Genomic DNA, 17043 nt, shown 5'->3' with positions numbered 1-17043 from the left:
GTATAAGATGTTTGAAGTGAGTATTGAATCAAGACCAACAGCCATAACCAAATAAACCTAATGAAATGCAACATTAAAGGTCTCAGAGGACAAATAATTCATAGAATTAGAGTAAACAAAAGAAACTGGTGAACATACAAAATTTTAACACTCAAACTTCAAAGGTTAGAGTTCTTGCACTTTCATGTGGTTAGAGCTCCAGAAAAAGCAATAACAAAAACCTAAATGGTAATTTATATACAAATCCAGTTGAATTAAACAAACATACTCTACCCAGGCTATGTTATAATTGGGGGAAAAGAAATACATATAGAAAGTAGAAAACATTCTTCCAAGTGAACCGTATCAACTGCTCAGCTATCTTAAACACCAATATATCGTGCCAAAAAGTGGATGAGTTCGTAGTTACGTTCTGCCCTTCATTTTCGTTGCCACGGTTAGCACAGAAACACGCTTTAAGTGTCTGCTTGTGTACCTTACAGCTCCATTGTTTCAGAGTTGATGCAAGAAGTATCGTCAAAACTTATCGTCGAGTTTGAGTCCAGATTAGAACGGAGACTGGCACAGAGGGCAGGTGGATTTATGTGAAGTGGAGAACCATTTATAAAGGCATGCTGAATGGAACTTGTGCTTGCATGTCTTGCATGCCAAGCGGGGAATGCTGTGGTTGACTGTGTGGATAACACTGTAACAAATGGGACACTCTTCAACTCCTTCAAACTCCTTGTCAAAATTACGCTTCCATATCCTTATTGCTTCAGCTAAAGCACCATTCTGCATCACATAAGAAAAATCTAAATCATCCATTGCCCCTAATGCCCCTATATACCGACCTCTAGTCGTGCAGGTCCACTCGAATCTTACACGCGTCACAGCTAACCTAATACAGGAATTACCAGATTCGGGGGTTTTTCTCTTTTCATGTTTTAAGATGATTAGGCCTAAGATTCTGAACACCCTTTCAGTACAGAAAAAGAAAAAAAGTTACCTGATTACGGACAAACGACATCATGGACAATAACCACTTCCGCTGCTTAACTTCACTTATTCCCAAACTCCTCATACAATCAACATCAACGTGCCTCAGTGGATATGATGAAGGAAGGCGAATTACTAGGTCCATCCCCGTCTCGTCTTTAGTATACGTAGCAATTACCTCATTGGCTGATTTACTTACAACAACTGAGAAATTTTCATCAGCAAATTCAGCTTTCTTTATCTGCAGCAAAGAATATTTTTGTAAGAGAATGATAGTGTTGTACCCCACAAAAATAATATCCACATGAAGTTGTAGCTTTGTGCCTCTAAATGACACCTCAGCACGGTGCTTTGGTAGATTGACCAGTTTTACGAAGTGTTATAAGGGTACCTCAACAAGAGCCAACACAACGCGATTGAACTCCAGTGCAGGTACCCTTGCCAACTGATCTCCCAAGCTCATGGCATGTAGTATCTATCATGTTGAGCTTGGAGGATTTCAATGCTTATTCATGGCTAGAACCAGAATGAAGGAGCATGGCCGTTTACACTACCTCATTTGAAGACTTTAAGAGCAATAACTCTACCACATTTGATGGGAAATCGACTAACCTGTCGGCCCTTATCGTTAGGTTCAAGTTGTTCATTTATCTAATAATTGTGAATCAAGCTGGAGAAAGGCTAGTATCCTTTGACTTTGTGTTGTCTGTATGTTCTTTGAGAGGAGCATAACTCATCAAACAAGCCAAATCATGTAAAGTACAATGCCACTCATTTAGTTTGACCAAATCCTATGGTTCATGATACAAGCAACCTTACTACCTTACTTGAACAGGATCTATTTTATAGGTTGTACAAAAGTGTCCTGGACTCCTTGAGTTCTACAGATACAAGCAATCTTTACAAGATATTTGATACAGTTTGGCTGGAAACCAACCACGTGAACATAGACTATCACCAAAAGGAAGTCACATTCAAGAGGAATTGGTACCACCCATAGAAGTGATCCAAGCAATGGGCATTAAAAGCTAAGCAGTTAGTTAGTAAAGGGAATTGCCATGTCTGCTAGAGCTACTGAAATTGACAAAATAAGCAACAGTACAGACTTAGAACCAGATGCTAAAGAGTTCTATGTTGTGTTTTGAATGACCCACCTGGTTCACCCCCATCTCTAGGCATACTTTTGCAAACTAATACTGAGCAGCACCCAAATGAAATCCAAATTAAGCGAGTAAATTCAAGGAGCTTAATTTCATTGTCTTGGATAAGTTGAAAAAAGTAACAATATGTATACAGCTAATAAATGAGCTTCGCCACAAGAGAACACATACCTGGGACAGTTCATTTGCAATGAGAGAAGGACTGCACCATGCTTTTGTAAAGGATTCAATGACAGAAGACTTCGAACGGTCACGCAAATCACAAAACCACCCTCGAACATAAGCAGGAAGAACACGGAGCATCAAGCCATATATTGCTCCAGCATATGATGCCAGTTTCACTGGTTCAACGGGCCAAAGAAATTCCACCAAAAACAATAATGAACCTGTGGTAATGGCTTGGTTTGCTGCAGTTGCAGCTTCTGATAGCCCAGCTGGAAGTTCTGTATCTTTCTTCTTCTGAAGAGCCATGCCTTCAACAGGTATATGCTGGAAAAGGCAATCTAATATCCTTGAACTAGCAGAATTCTGGATATATTGAACCAATCTTTCCCTTGCAGATGAGGATGGGGGCAATGACCATAAGTGTGACAGCAACAAAGACCAAGCAAGAAATATATTCACCTACAAAAATTAAATCGTTAGTAATCAGGTCCTATTAAAGCAACAAGTATCAACTGAAATTTGAATTTGATATTTAAAGTTTTGACAATTCGATGGCAGTTGGCAAGTAAATGTTAGAGACAATGTACTCACCCTTTCTTGGGCCATCAACTCCATGTCAAAAACATCATCAGGGAGTTTCTCAATCATAAATACAATTTCTTCCTTCAAAAGCACATTATATTCTGATGAAAAATCAACTTGAGTAGAGCCCTGTTCAGTCGTGGTATCATAATCCAGGTAGCATGAAGTATTTTCTCTAATAATTGCAGAGTAAGAAATTGGTTCAGTTGAGAGCATAAAATAGGCTGCATATTGCAATGAAGGAACCGGTTTGGTGGAAAAAAGAATGCCATATAAAGAACTAACAGGGCCTTTACTGAGTCCCCAAAATTCAATTGATTTTACTGCTCTCTCTCTAGCATCTTTTGAGGATTTAGTAACACTTGAAGCTATCAAGTCCCAGAAATGAGGAAGTTCAATTCTTGAGGATGCTATAATGGTTGTAGCTTTATCACCGTAGGAGCATACAATGGCCTCAGAAATTCCAGTGCAAAAGAACATGCGAAGAATTCCTTCAACAATGCGATCATTGACATGGTTCAATTTATCTAATCGCTGAGGGTTTAAAGTTTCCATATCTTTCAGTCCTTGTAGCCCAAAGGAACCATAAAACAAAGAAAATGACAAAAGGGCATTTCTCGAAATGCAAAACGGGATTGGGTCTGAAATCTTAACACTTTGCTCAAGCTTTTCTAAAATTTCATTTGCATTCATTGAAGTAGAGCTATTGACGATAATACCATTCACGCTTTCAGCAATTTCCTCCATTACTACAACGGCTGGTTGGATCCAACTCATTAACTGACACAACAAAAACTCCCAATCTTCGTCATTGAATTGCTTCCAGCAGTAGCCGACAGAAACAACCATAAGCTCGGACAATAACATTTGTACCCGCGGTGCATGATTAACTGTAGATGATCTACCAGATATATTTCTCTGTTTTCGAAATATTTCCAATAAAAGACTGCTCTCCTCAGTGCTTATATTTCTGTCCGGCTTCAACGTGTGTAAGCCTCCCATGGAACTACTAAAGGGATAACAAGATATCACCAACAAAAGCCAATCTTCCATATCTGCCAGAAGAAATCAAAACCCATCAAGGATAACAAATAATGTCCACGCAACAATAAATAGACCACAAATCACACATGATAAAGTCAAGTTAAATGAATACATGAGTCCCTAGTGCTTTTAGCCTTTTTTTCAGCTTCGTTCCTATCATTTAATAAGTTTCAATTTTGTCTTCATGTTTTAACATCTCAATCAGTACCCCTATTGGTTACTGCTAAAATGGGTTGGTGATATAAAATTTAGTGAGTTGAATAAAATTTAGAGAAAAAAGATAATCTAATAGAGGAAAGATAAAGCTTCTAATTTCCCCAAAATTCTAAATGGATAGAAATTTTAAGTTTTCTTATCTTATGTAGCTTCTTTTCTTCTTTATATTATGTCATGTAAATCTATTATCAATCAATTTGAACATTTACCAACCAGAAGGACTAAATTTTAAAATGTTAATACGTAAGGGACTAAATTGAAGCTTTTTAAAAACTAAAGACTAGATTTTGAAACCTACCCAAACACTAGGGACTAGGACATATATTCAGTCATGATTCTTAAAAGAAATATTCATAAATATGAAATGAAAGTTGGAAAGGAAGTTTTTCCAGGGAAATAGTGCATAAAGTCATTAGCAAAAGTGAAAATCTACCAACAAAAAAAAAAAAAAAAAAAAAAAAAGACCAAATGATCATTTCCACGTTGGTGCACATTATGCAAGAAAGACAACAAAGCACAAAGCCACTTATATATGCAATGCACATATGCTCAAAATTTATGGACAAGGATTCTCAATATCATCAGACGACATCTTACTTTTCCTAAGGAAGTAAAAGATTTATGGAAGAAAGATACCAAAGAGTCTTCATGGAGAAGACACCGACTTATACAACGCTCTTCGACAATGTTGTTCACTATATTTGGGTGTAAATTGCCTAATATTTTTCCTTCTTATAGTCCTACCTCCCTCAATGTAAATTGAGAAGGTTTTATTGTAAACATCATGGATAACCAATTCTTTTATAATAAATAAATAAATAAATAAAATGAAAAGCTGTAATTATCAATAAGCATTCATACCAAAAATTGCACCCATCACTCCTTTAATCAAAAGTCCCCAGATAAAGAGCAAGGAATAAGAGGAGTATAATTTGGGCTGACTTGAGGATTATTATATAGAAAAAAACCCTATTTACCGATCCCCCTCTTTTGTAATTATATATATGAAGAAAACAGCTGCACTTGAGCCTTATATGTTTGATGAAGAAAATGAAACTCGTAATGATAAATTAGAATATTCTAATAGTAGAAAATGAATGCTCTCTTTTCACGTCCCTTGTACACATGTTATCTAACATATATAGGTTTCACAATGCTCTCCCTTCACAACATCTGTTTTCGAAAGAAGGTGATATGGCATCCACTTGAATGCTACTTCAAATGCAAAGTCATAAAAGATATAAGAAAAAATTAAATGAGATATGTTAGGAACAATTCAACAAAAGGAAACACATGCACAAATTAAATATGATCAAAATAGTCAGAAACGATTTCTATCTATGGTCCATCAATTAATGTCAACTACTTCGACGCATACCTTCCCCAGCCTGCCATTGACTTAATGATGGGAACAAAAGGACTCTCTGGAGCCAACCCTCGATTGTATTTTGAATAATATTTTCCTTTGAGCCCTCCACAGAGCATGAACCAGAATCATCAAACACAGTGTTTCTTTCACACATCGGACGAATAAGAAAACTCACAATCAGTGGAAGAATCCTTAAACAGTCAATATTCACTGCTTCACCAATGAAAAGTCTTCTAACAAGCAACTCAAACAGTGAACTAGCTTTGTCTCTCCCCCATATGTTCTCTTTTAACATACTGAAAAGAAGAGATGCGAGAGCTCTCAAGAATGGTTCTTGAATATCCTCTAGTAAGGTATCTGGATAAGGCGAAATATTGACGATGCTTTGAGCAGCCCTGCTACCGCAGAGAAGAGCCCCATCCAACAATATGTTGAAGGTGGAATCCAACAAGCTTTCATGTGAACAGCTCCTTTTGACATAAGCACAAAATAAAGGAAGGAAAGAGCCTCTAGCATTACCTCCTGGCCACTTCCATGTGCATAATATTTCAGCAACCAGCCAAGCACGGCAAGTAACCTCATTATTTGTCGCCTCACCAAGGCAAGGTGAAGAATTTTCAACTTGGCCAGAAAAAAAATTCTCAAGTCCAATCTTTGACATAAGCATGCTTGCTAAAGAAATAAGCTTGTGATTTCCAGATTTCTGCATATGAAACATCGGTGTATTTAACATTCAGTATGCAACGCCTCATTGGAACTTTTACAACAGAAAACACAATTTCAGTCAGAGATTAGAAACACAGTTATCAATGACTTAATTAATTAAATGGATGGAAACAGAATGCATCAAAGAAGAAATGCTTGACAGAATGTTGCCTAGGCAGTGTACGACTATCACGTACTCCTAGAAGGACAAACTTTGTTCGGGCCGACAGTAAAATTGAGCAGTTATTGCTATTTTATCGAGCATAGAACATCTACCAAGCAGCATAGAAGGAAAACAATGGATGGTAGATACCCGCTCTCTAATATGGGTGATTAACCCAATATTACAAGGAAAACCCAAACATGCAGATACACATTCAGATAGTTATATTTTTATTAAAAACCAAAGAATGATATATATTTATATCGTTATCAGAAAATACAGAAAGAAATTGTCAAACTTCAGCATCCACAATAGTATTAAACTGTCATGAAGAAAGAAATGGTATAAATTAAACAAAGCCCACTCACGTGAATATCAAAGCCAATGTTTTTCGTATTTGAAGCGGCCAATTCATTTGGAGCCATGAAGTTGGGAGCAATCCAGAAAGGCCATGTATCACCCTTGATCAAAAGCTGGTCTAACATATATTGTTCCTCTAAGTGATCCTGAGAGATTTGATCCTTAATTTCAAGCATCCATTGGCAGCACAAAGACACAATTTCTTCAGTATCGTCACTGAAGATGGCAGACCTAATAAACTGAATCAGGATACTTCCATATTTTTTTCTGTTGTGTGTTTTACAGTTCTTCCAAAACTGATAAATCTTTTGGCGTAGGACACGCACACGTCCACCAAAAAGCAACCTTTCTCTCCTTTCTTCCTTAAATTTGTCATCAAGCATATCATCTTGTCTTTCTTCTATACTACAATCCCAGTCAATAGCATATATAGTAGCTAAAATACTAGGAAGTAGATAATTTTCTTCCCCTAGGTTGTATAAGCAAAAGACGCAGCGGTCAAGTACTTCTAGAGAAAAATGTGCCATCGCAACATCTGAAGAACTTATGGAATTGGGGAAAGAATTTCCTGGCTTAGGTATCAATGAAGAACAAGAATTTCTTGCCCAACTTAAAGGAGAGTGCAATAAGAAACTAACTAATTTCTGAAATACCGCCTCGAATATAGCAATCAATGTATCTCTTGACACAAAAGAAGAGCAATCACTCTGTACTGAACCACCCAAAACAGAACTGCAAAGAAGAGAGATGATTAAGATTAAAACATAACACATCAAAACTGCGGACTAATATTTTAAATAGGACTCTACTAAGGCTAGGACTCAGTTTGCAAGAGTTATTTCATTTCTCAAAAACAAGCAACCTTCCACCAATCTTTGGATACATGCAAAAGAAAAGGGTAGGAAAATGGAAATTGTCTAGCCATTTCCTGTTGGTGTGTGTGTGCTCGCATATATATGCATACACACACACATCCATACATACATACACACATCCATACATAGATACATGCATACATATACATATACATATACATATACATATATACTTCTTTTACAGAGGTGAAAGATGATCGAGTCATTTTCAAGAAACATGGCACTATATCAATCTGAATCATGAAATTCAATTCCCACTAAAGGACTTCCCGAGATGTAATGTATCCAACTTTCTAACTCATAATTGTAAGATTATGCAGTTAATAAGGGAAGAGGAAGAGAAAAAGTTGGAAGTAAAATGTACCGTTTCTAATGTATAAAAATACCACAGTTTAAAAAGCAAGTGAAATGAAGATACTAGTTTTCATGGGCCACTCCAATTGAAATAAATGATTAAATCAAGAAAACTAGTAAGTATGAAATGGTTCAAAATGTGTACCATGTGTGATTCTAAATCGTAAATGTATCAGTTTTTTAAAATATAATTAGGTATAATCATTAAGACAAGAGATCTATAGTTTAGATACCATAAAAACTCTGTAAATGAACTTCTAAAGGGAGCCTGGGATTGCGCTATAGCAACAGCAGCAGATTCCAAATGCTCATGATGCCAGTTCCCAAGGTTAGCCTTCTGCCAAGTATTGGTGACATTTCTTGCGTCACTATTCGTAATTTTTCCTCTTGCTCTGTCTAAAAGCTTTGCCAACATGGCTAAACTTTCTGAGTTAATGGACTCAAGCACAACTCCAGTATGATCTAGATTAAATGAGTAACTGATAACAGAATTCCATTGATGGGAGAAACGTTCATCATCAATTAGTGCAAGCAAGAGATCTAATCGAGCACCAGCAGAGCTATTATTCCCTTGCAAACACCAAGGAACAAAAACTTCATTAAATATTTGCATGAATTGTCTTGCCTCCACATCTTGGGCCTCAACACCAGACAAATGAGTAGAGGACATTCCATTATTACAAATAAATAGTTCTCGAACAATCTTGCGAGGCCCAAAAACAGAAATAGCAGCAGATAGAAGCCTCACACCATCTGAAGATTCCTGATGTCAATGAAACAAGAATAATGTAGTTTGAATTAGAAATATTTGAAGTTCAATATTGGGAAAAGGCATAAGGTATTAGACATTAATACATTTTGGGAGTGATAGTCTGTGGGCCAAAAAGGCAGCCACAGAAACTGTGAGGCACGCAGGTTATCCACATTACAGCTTGGCATAAGTAAGATAACTAATAATTAGGTAAAGAAGTTCAAAATAGCTTCTTAAAGAATTTCTGGAACAAGAGTTCAATTGTGGGAAAAGGCATAAGATATTAGACCTTTATACATTTTGGGAGTGATTGTATGTGGGACCAAAAGGGAAGCCACAGAAACTGTGAGGCACGCAGGTTATCCACAGTACAGCTAGGCATAAGTAAGATAACTGATAATTAGGTAAAGAAGTTCAAAATAGCTTCTTAAAGAATTACTGGAACAGGAGTTCAATGAATTCAAGTCATGCAAACCTGAGCACGTTGTTTCTGTGTTTTAGAACGAAAATTCATGTATTCCTTCTCTTCAGAATAATGTTCAGACTTGTACTCCAAAGGGAAGACTAAAATTTGATAATGCAACTATACTAGCTAACTAAATGTATAAACCTTTGGTTTCTATAGTAATTTAACCACCACATCCAAAAATAGAAAAAGCATAAGTGCAAAGAAGAAACACTTTGAATAATGTTTCCAAGAAGTATGAGATATTGCCTTACATGCGATCTTATAATCGGGAAAGCATTTGCCAGTGTTGGTCCTACCAAGAGAGCCAAGGGCCAGATATCATCCTTGTCCATAGAAAGTTGCTCCAATTCTAATATAAATCCTATAATCTGTTCTATGGTTCCCGAGGCTACTTCTGTATTATCTGTCAACTGGAACATACTAATACAATTCTTCTGAAATTCCGTAGCAAAAACAGAAAGTAGATCATGTTCCACTAGGTAGATGCCGGATAGAATTTCAACAATGCATTTTCTCAAATCTTGTAAGTAGCTCATCGGATACTTTGTACTTGGTGTTTCTGCGGTCCTCTTGTTATTCAAAGGTGCACCTCCAGACAAGGCCCTGTCTTGATTCTTTAAACATTGAACGTCATGTAAGTAATCCTTCCATAAAAGGTTAACAAGAATAACATCAACGAGGGTAACTTGAAAATGAGCTAAGTCATCTCCACTGCAGAACCTGGGAGCAAAAAACAAAAGCAAATTACAAACCCAAGGTTAAAGCTTAATTCAATTATGTCCAGTACTGAATAAAGTGGCAGCAAAGAATCTCGTAGAAAAAAATAATCTCCCATGCTAAACTAGCAAAAAAAAAGAAAAAAAAAAAAAAAGGAGAAAAACAAGGTCAAGAAACTACGCCCACCTTGATGCATTCTGTAGCCCCCAAAGAAAACATTCTTTAAAAGCCTGGAAAAATGCAAGCCTTTCTGCATTTGAAGAATGGAATGGGTTCCTTCCAACCCATAAATTCTCGAAAAAGTTGAGGAGAAATTTCTGCTCTCCCACAGCACTAGGTGGAACTGTGTCCAAAAATAAAATCAAAGCTGGGTAGGAAATCAGTTGGGATCCAAAGCACCCATTTCTAAGAAAATTCCAAAATCTATTCAGTACAGTTTTCTGGACATTCACATATGTCCAACAGTTGGGCAGCCTTTTAGAAAAAAGTAATACTGCATCCCACATTGATGAATGGCAAGAAGGGTCTTTCTCCTGAAAAGCACCAAGGATAGAACCGGAAATAGTTTTCATGCTCTGTTCCTTAAAAGCATGAGGAATGTTTTTCACAAGGCTCTTTAAGACTGAAAAGGTAGCAGATCGGACAATGGTACTTTTGGACTGCAACAGGTGTACAAAGTATTTATGCTCGGTGAACAACTTTTCAGCAAATGAAATAGCAGTTTCCCTAGACTTGGAAGCATGCTTTGTTTCACCACTGCCTTTCCCAGTCCCTGATCTTTCAGTCCGAACACTCACTAAGACATCAATTAATGTGGCTAGAGCAAGCAGTGATGAAGAGATAACCTGCGTTTGAAGACAGCAAGAAACAGCATAACAGCACAACTTAAAACAAAAATAAAATCCTCAAGCAGAAAGTAGTAGTATTTCCAATTAGGCAACTGGAAAATTGATATACAACATGAAGAGGAAATTCAGTCAAAGGAGGGAGTATGATATGAACCACGACCAAGGAATTTCCATACCTCAAGGTCCAATTACAATGACGAGAGCCAAGAAGCTACAACAAACCTTGTACACATATATCCAGGCTATGGTGAACTCATCAAAGGAAATTCTAGAAGACGTTGGAGACCTCCCTTATATGTTGTGCAAAGTTGAGCTTCAAGAAAGAGATGCATTAAATGCACTTTAAGTTGCGTTTATTGAACTCAGCTAAATTTATGGAACTAGTCCAAAGATCACTAGTAAGCACATTTCATTAGTTGCACTATTTAATTATAATTTAAATATTTGTTTGTCATATTTAAGCTAGTTTTTAATATAGGAGTTAAAGGTTATATTGTAACCCACATAGGTTACCATATTCCACCATTAACTAGCCATTTTAATAGGGAGGGTTATGGGTATTTCTCATTTACTAGCCAATTTAATTTGGGAGTTATGTGTGGTTAAGGTTGTAAAGGCTATATAAAACCTTCTTTTCTTTGATTAGAGACATCACATTTCTATTCTTTTTTTTATTCCAAAATGTGATGTCTCTAATAAAAAAAAAGAAGGCTATTAGCCTTTACAACCTTAACCTATGTGACACATAACTCCCAAATTAAATTGGCTAGTAAATGAGAAATACCCATAACCTCCATATTAAAATGACTATTTAACGGTGGAATATGGTAACCTATGTGGGTTACAATATAATCTTAACTCTTATATTAAAAACTAGCTTAAATATGACAAACAAATATTTAAATTATAATTAAATAGTGCAATGAATGAAATGTGTTTATTAGTCATCTTTGGACTAGTTCCATAAATTTAGCTGAATTCATTAAATGCAACTTAAAGTGCATTTAGTGCATCTCTTTCTTGAAGCTTAACTTTGCACAACATATATGGGAGGTCTCCAACGTCTTCTAGAATTTCCTTTGATGAGTTCACCATAGCTTGAATATATGTATACAAGGTTTGTTGTAACTTCTTGGCTCTTGTCCTTGTAATTGAACCTTGAGGTATGAAAATTTCTTGGTCGTGGTTCATATCGAGAGAGTATCTAACATGCAATGTAAATATTAGGAACCATCCCTGTTCAAGAATAATTTGGGACATGAAGCTATTACTTTGAGGTAGCGAAGTCCCGTTATTGCAATAGCACTACTGCTACTGTTGGCCACTACCATAATGCAGATAGAGATTTAATGAAAAGTAATAGGGAAAAGAAGAAAAGAGAAAAAATTAATACGCACGCTTGTGCTATGAGAAATAAAAAGACATGATCGTTGATATACAGTCAACCCTAGTAATAGACAAACATGAAGCAGAATCCAAGAGGGAGAATTTGAAAGCACACCTGCTGGTGCATCTCTTCCAATTCATCCTTAGCAACTACTTTATCTGACAAAGTGTCTGGTGTGAGCTTCAAGTTTTCCTCCAGGTATATAAATATCTCAGTTGTACATAAAATTAAAGCATCTACTCTCTTTTCCTGAGCAGGAAATGCTGCCTGTTGTTCACAATTCATTTAAAGCGGAAAGTGTTAAAAGGTTCCATAAGAAATGAATTCAACTGGAGTTGGGAATTTTTTGGCAATAATGATCACCGCCCCCCTCTCTCAAGTCATCACCAGTACTCTACTATAAATGAAAATGCTAATCAGTTTGGTAATTGATAACATACCTGCAATGATTGCATTGCACTTTGAGAGACTTCAGAAACTGAATCAAACTGAGAAAACCACCATGGCCCCATCAGAGATTTCAGATGCGGAGCTATCTCTCTCCTGAGGAACATGAAAGAAATCCCACAAGCTAATTTAGTGCCTAAGCCTAATGACAAAATGAATTGATTGGCTATATTACATTAATGAGACCTGGCAACTAACCATTGAACATATTAAATAATTGAATTCTGCCAATCCTTGAACGTGTAAATATCCAAATCCAACAAGAATAAGCCAGAAAGTAATTGAACAAAAAGGTTTAAGAAAATTTAAGGACTTCTTTATCAGTATATATCAGATGTCTACTTATAGTATAGTATGAGACTTATCTATAATCTTCGGAAGTATCTTTGTATTCAATAAATGCATTTCAAACAAAAAATAGCTTATGTTGTCAAACTCATCATTACTCTACATATGATCTAGAAGCTTAACCACCAAACTAAACAAAAGTTGCACTGAGATCAATATGCTACTCGTGCAGAATTGGGAGTGATACAGATTTGGGAAGGGCCAAAAAGTACCCAGCAGCAATGACGAGATTGGTCATTGTCTCATGTGTAGCAAGTCGTACATCTCTATTATAGTCCATCAACAGTTTCTTGTATTCAAATACCTATAAAAGAAATGGAGAGAGCTATCATTGAAAAAGAGCAAACATTTAGAAAATGCAGCACGATATATAACTAAAGTCATAATATGACAACAAATAAAATTGGCTGGTAGACAAAATATTAAATAGTTAAAAGAGAAGAAGAAGAAGAAGAAAGCAATCAAATCAAACATTAGACTAGAACTTCAGTTAATTATGCACCCTGGATAGTGTACATAAAAACTTGGGAGCAAAGATAAATTAGAGTTTCCTATAAATCCAGCTAAACCATAAGGAAACAAGAAAGAACTTATCCACATAATATGCAATGGCTGAAAAGAAATGAGCAAAAGAGAATAATTTTGAAAAGAACAAGTAAAGGTAAATTCTTTATAGAAGGAAACGGTCATCTTTCAAGCATAACATATACATTTCAACACTCCTCCTTAGGTTAAAGACAAGCCGAAAGGCTTTGTTCCTATAGAAGTGTGAGACAATACCCTAAAGCGGATGGTAGTGAAGCCGTGGCTCAAAATTATACTACAATACAACACAAAGTTGTTGGAAGGAAGCATAAGCGTCCATGAAGATCCATCATATTTTGCACAGTGGTCTGACCAGGCTGCATTACTAAATGCTAAATAGGTGAGAAAGGATGCAAGAAGAACACAAGAAGTAAATTGGGGAAATAAAAGGACTAAATAGTAAGGATTTCGTATATTACCCTACTTCAAAAGCTTCTTTGTCAAGACTTAGCAGAAAAAAATTAGTCACTTTGGGGATAGCTCAATGGAGGAAGATACTCATGGGAAAAAGTATCTTACATAGAGAGTTACTCAGTCAACAATGTTCGAGCCATAATCATATACCCTTATCATTGGAGAAAGTAAACCCCCAACAATTGAAAAGATTGCAAAGACAACTTCAGTTATCAAAGGGGTTGTCAGCCACTGAGTGTGGCAAGACCAACAAAGTTAGAATGCCCCAGCTTGCATGGGACACAGGGACTATAGGACATGTAGTTCGTGAAGAAATGATGCCCACACCTTCCAAAACTCCAAACAAGCAATAGTCTAAATAATAATAAGGCAATCAAGAAATAGCTTTTGGTCACAAACGAATGGAATCCAGATTAGCTCGAAGAGAATCTTAGTGGTCCATGATATTGTCTGGGAACATGAGAAGATTGAAGACTAGAAGAAAAAGAGGATTCTTGAGGAATTGAATTGTGATTCTGTAAGAGAGAGAGAGAGAGAGAGAGAGAGAGGGAGAGAAAATAATAGTAATAACTGTCCAAAATGAACAAGGATTTTGTCAAGTCTATTAGGAGCTTGAGAGGTGTTGATTTTAAGGAATCCAAAGAAACTTCACAGGTCGTTAAAAGTTGTGGAGGTGTGCTTATAGAACCTAGAAGGATTTTTTATATCAGGTATTTGTAGCATACAGAGAGCCTGGAAACATCATGGGTTTCAGTGAAGGTCATGGTGTTTTTGGCTTCATAAGAATGGATTAATTATATTCAAAACTCTAGATAACTTTAAAGCTTCCTTGAATAGCCTCATAAATCTAATAGCTCTTTCTTTTCTTCTTTCTTTTTTTTTTTTTTTTTTTCCTTCCAACAAAAAATGAAGGCTTCCATTTAGGAATATAAAAAAGGTGCAAACAGTGGCATCCAAAAAAAACAACCAACAATAAAAACCTAATCTAAAGACAGTTCAACCAAAAAACAAATATATGAATGAATGTATGTATATAGTAACATCTTATATTATCATACGGAACTTTAATGAAATTGTTTCTTTACAAAAAAATAAAGTATATATAGTATGTCTATATACAGACATAATACATACATACATACATTTATTCCATAAGAAACAAATTAGTATATAATATGCACAAGGCCCATCTCAAGGAATTATATACTCCAGCTCACAACTCAATTCCCCTTCCCCTATGGTTTCTATATCAAATCACCCTAACACTCTCATGACTATACCACATTAAAGGAGAATCACTAATGTATATGTATGCAACCCAACAACAAATGATATTAAACATGAAAATGAATGAATTCATAAGTCATCCATGCAAAGCCAAGATTAGCTGAACATGGAGAAGGAAAGAGAGGTACCCATTGTGGAATAATTGACGCAACGTCTTTCCCAGACTTCTGCTTAAGAAACTCGGACAAAGAGGCCAATGCTTTGAGCTGTTGAAAATCTAATAGCAAATTAGTTCCTATTAAAGAACCCTTAAAATTTTAACTGAAAAAAAATAGTAAATGTGAATATTATTCACTCGTAAGATCTCAACGAGTTTCCTCTACAGTATGTACAAAAAGTAAAATTTTGATGCAATGGTCCTAACCAACACTCTGGCTCACAATGGTGCTTTCAAATGTATGACTGTTACAACTAACTCTACACTTAAACGATTCCACACCTTTTACAGGAAAAGAGTACTCGTTATAATTAATCAATGATTATTATAACATTCAGATAGTTTTAAACAACGAGAAGTTGTCCAAGTGTAATACTGAATTTAGATATGCAATTGTTGAGATAGAAAAGGGGGGGAAAATACACCAAGCCAGTAACTTTTTTTTCCTTTAAGAAAATAACAATAGGCCCGTTTTCAGAAATCCCAATCAAGTTTTTAGTATCCTACTAATATTCTGAACGCACGACAGTTTTGTAGTTTGATAGTAGAATTAAACTGGAGGCAGAGGCTCTGGAGTGATGTTGAAAATTGGAAGAGATATGTCGACCAGTACTCAACATTAGATAGCGCATTTTCGCTTAAGAGTAATACATTGACGAGCTTCTTATTAGCCGTGCGTCAGGAACTCTTAACTACTTATTTCCTAGTGAAGAGCCTTGCTTAACAGTAGATGAAAGACAACAGATAACTACATATAAATTACCTTGGTGGTTGGGTCTTTCCTTGAAAGCCTCTTCAAGTGCTGTGCAACTTCACCATCAATATCCTGCGTGCACACAAATATAATAAAAAAACGGTCCTATCAATGATTACAAATTCATTAATCAAGCAGCGTTACAATAATATCTATCATGTCTCAACTCTCAATCCAAACAACCATACCGAAAAAGATGCTGCATCATCCCCAGTGAGAGTAGAATCGAGCCGGTAACTACCAAGAAAACCGCCGAATCCAGCAGCGTTAGCGGCGGAATCCGATGGCAGAAGTGACGCTGCCAAACTGTGTGCAAAAGAAAAGTTGAATTTCTCAAAGGAATATGAACAAAAAGAAAAGAATTTTAGCTAATGGAATAACTGAAAGCGGCGATCTTCGTAAATATGGAAGAGAAGTTAACAACCTGCTGCTTGAAGGTCTAGCCTTGCTTCTAGCACCGTCTCCCTTGGGTCTACCCATTCAAATTACAGGCAATAGCACAGGTGAAAAATAAAGAGGGATTGAGAATCCGAGAAGTTGAGAATAGAGATGGAAATCCGGATTATATTGGAAGTCCGCCGATTGAAAGGGGGAAGTTCTCAAAACGCGATGAGGTTCAGAGGTCTGGTAAAGGAGTAACGATACGCCGCCGCCACCGCCACCGCCGCCTTCCCCCTGAAATCGGTTAGTCGGATTCAGCTCCGCCTCGAGTAACAGCGACGAGACGAGAAACGCCGCCTCCTGGCGAAAAGCTTATGAATCAGAGAGCGTATCGGCTAAACAAATGGGTTTCTGTGTTGTATTCGTTCGCTGGGAGACGAGAATGCAATTCCAATTTATAGGTTTCAACCCTCATTGAGTTCTAAGGGCACACGGCTGAAAACTATGTCGGACTCGTATTTCCCTCT

At 36.5% G+C, this 17043-nt stretch overlaps 1 protein-coding gene across 2 annotated transcripts; it reads right to left on the bottom strand.

Moving 5' to 3' along the window:
• Nucleotides 1-66: 66 nt before the first annotated feature.
• LOC111787844 (HEAT/U-box domain-containing protein) lies at nucleotides 67-17034 on the bottom strand. 2 transcript variants are annotated; one of them, XM_087121324.1, is made up of 16 exons: nucleotides 16560-17034; nucleotides 16324-16441; nucleotides 16145-16207; nucleotides 15353-15430; nucleotides 13151-13242; nucleotides 12584-12686; nucleotides 12258-12410; nucleotides 10095-10753; nucleotides 9443-9911; nucleotides 8205-8734; nucleotides 6751-7474; nucleotides 5524-6217; nucleotides 2895-3940; nucleotides 2310-2762; nucleotides 989-1219; nucleotides 67-774 (listed from the first exon to the last, which is right to left on the bottom strand). In XM_087121324.1, exons 1-16 carry the CDS (start codon nucleotides 16613-16615, stop codon nucleotides 547-549), a joined length of 5697 nt encoding a protein of 1898 aa, XP_086977450.1. In that variant the 5' UTR covers nucleotides 16616-17034; the 3' UTR covers nucleotides 67-546. The 2 variants fall into 2 exon arrangements, with proteins under 2 accessions (XP_086977450.1, XP_086977451.1); XM_087121325.1 differs by lacking the exon at nucleotides 16560-17034 and having other exon boundaries at nucleotides 15353-15441; nucleotides 16324-16383.
• Between the last annotated feature and the right edge of the window lie 9 nt (nucleotides 17035-17043).

This window comes from Cucurbita pepo, chromosome 2 (genome assembly GCF_057944985.1).
Source record: "Cucurbita pepo subsp. pepo isolate OVF chromosome 2, ASM5794498v1, whole genome shotgun sequence".
Classification (NCBI taxonomy): domain Eukaryota; kingdom Viridiplantae; phylum Streptophyta; class Magnoliopsida; order Cucurbitales; family Cucurbitaceae; genus Cucurbita; species Cucurbita pepo.
Note: the sequence above shows the minus strand (reverse complement) of the source record. Positions and strands in the feature narration are given on the sequence as shown.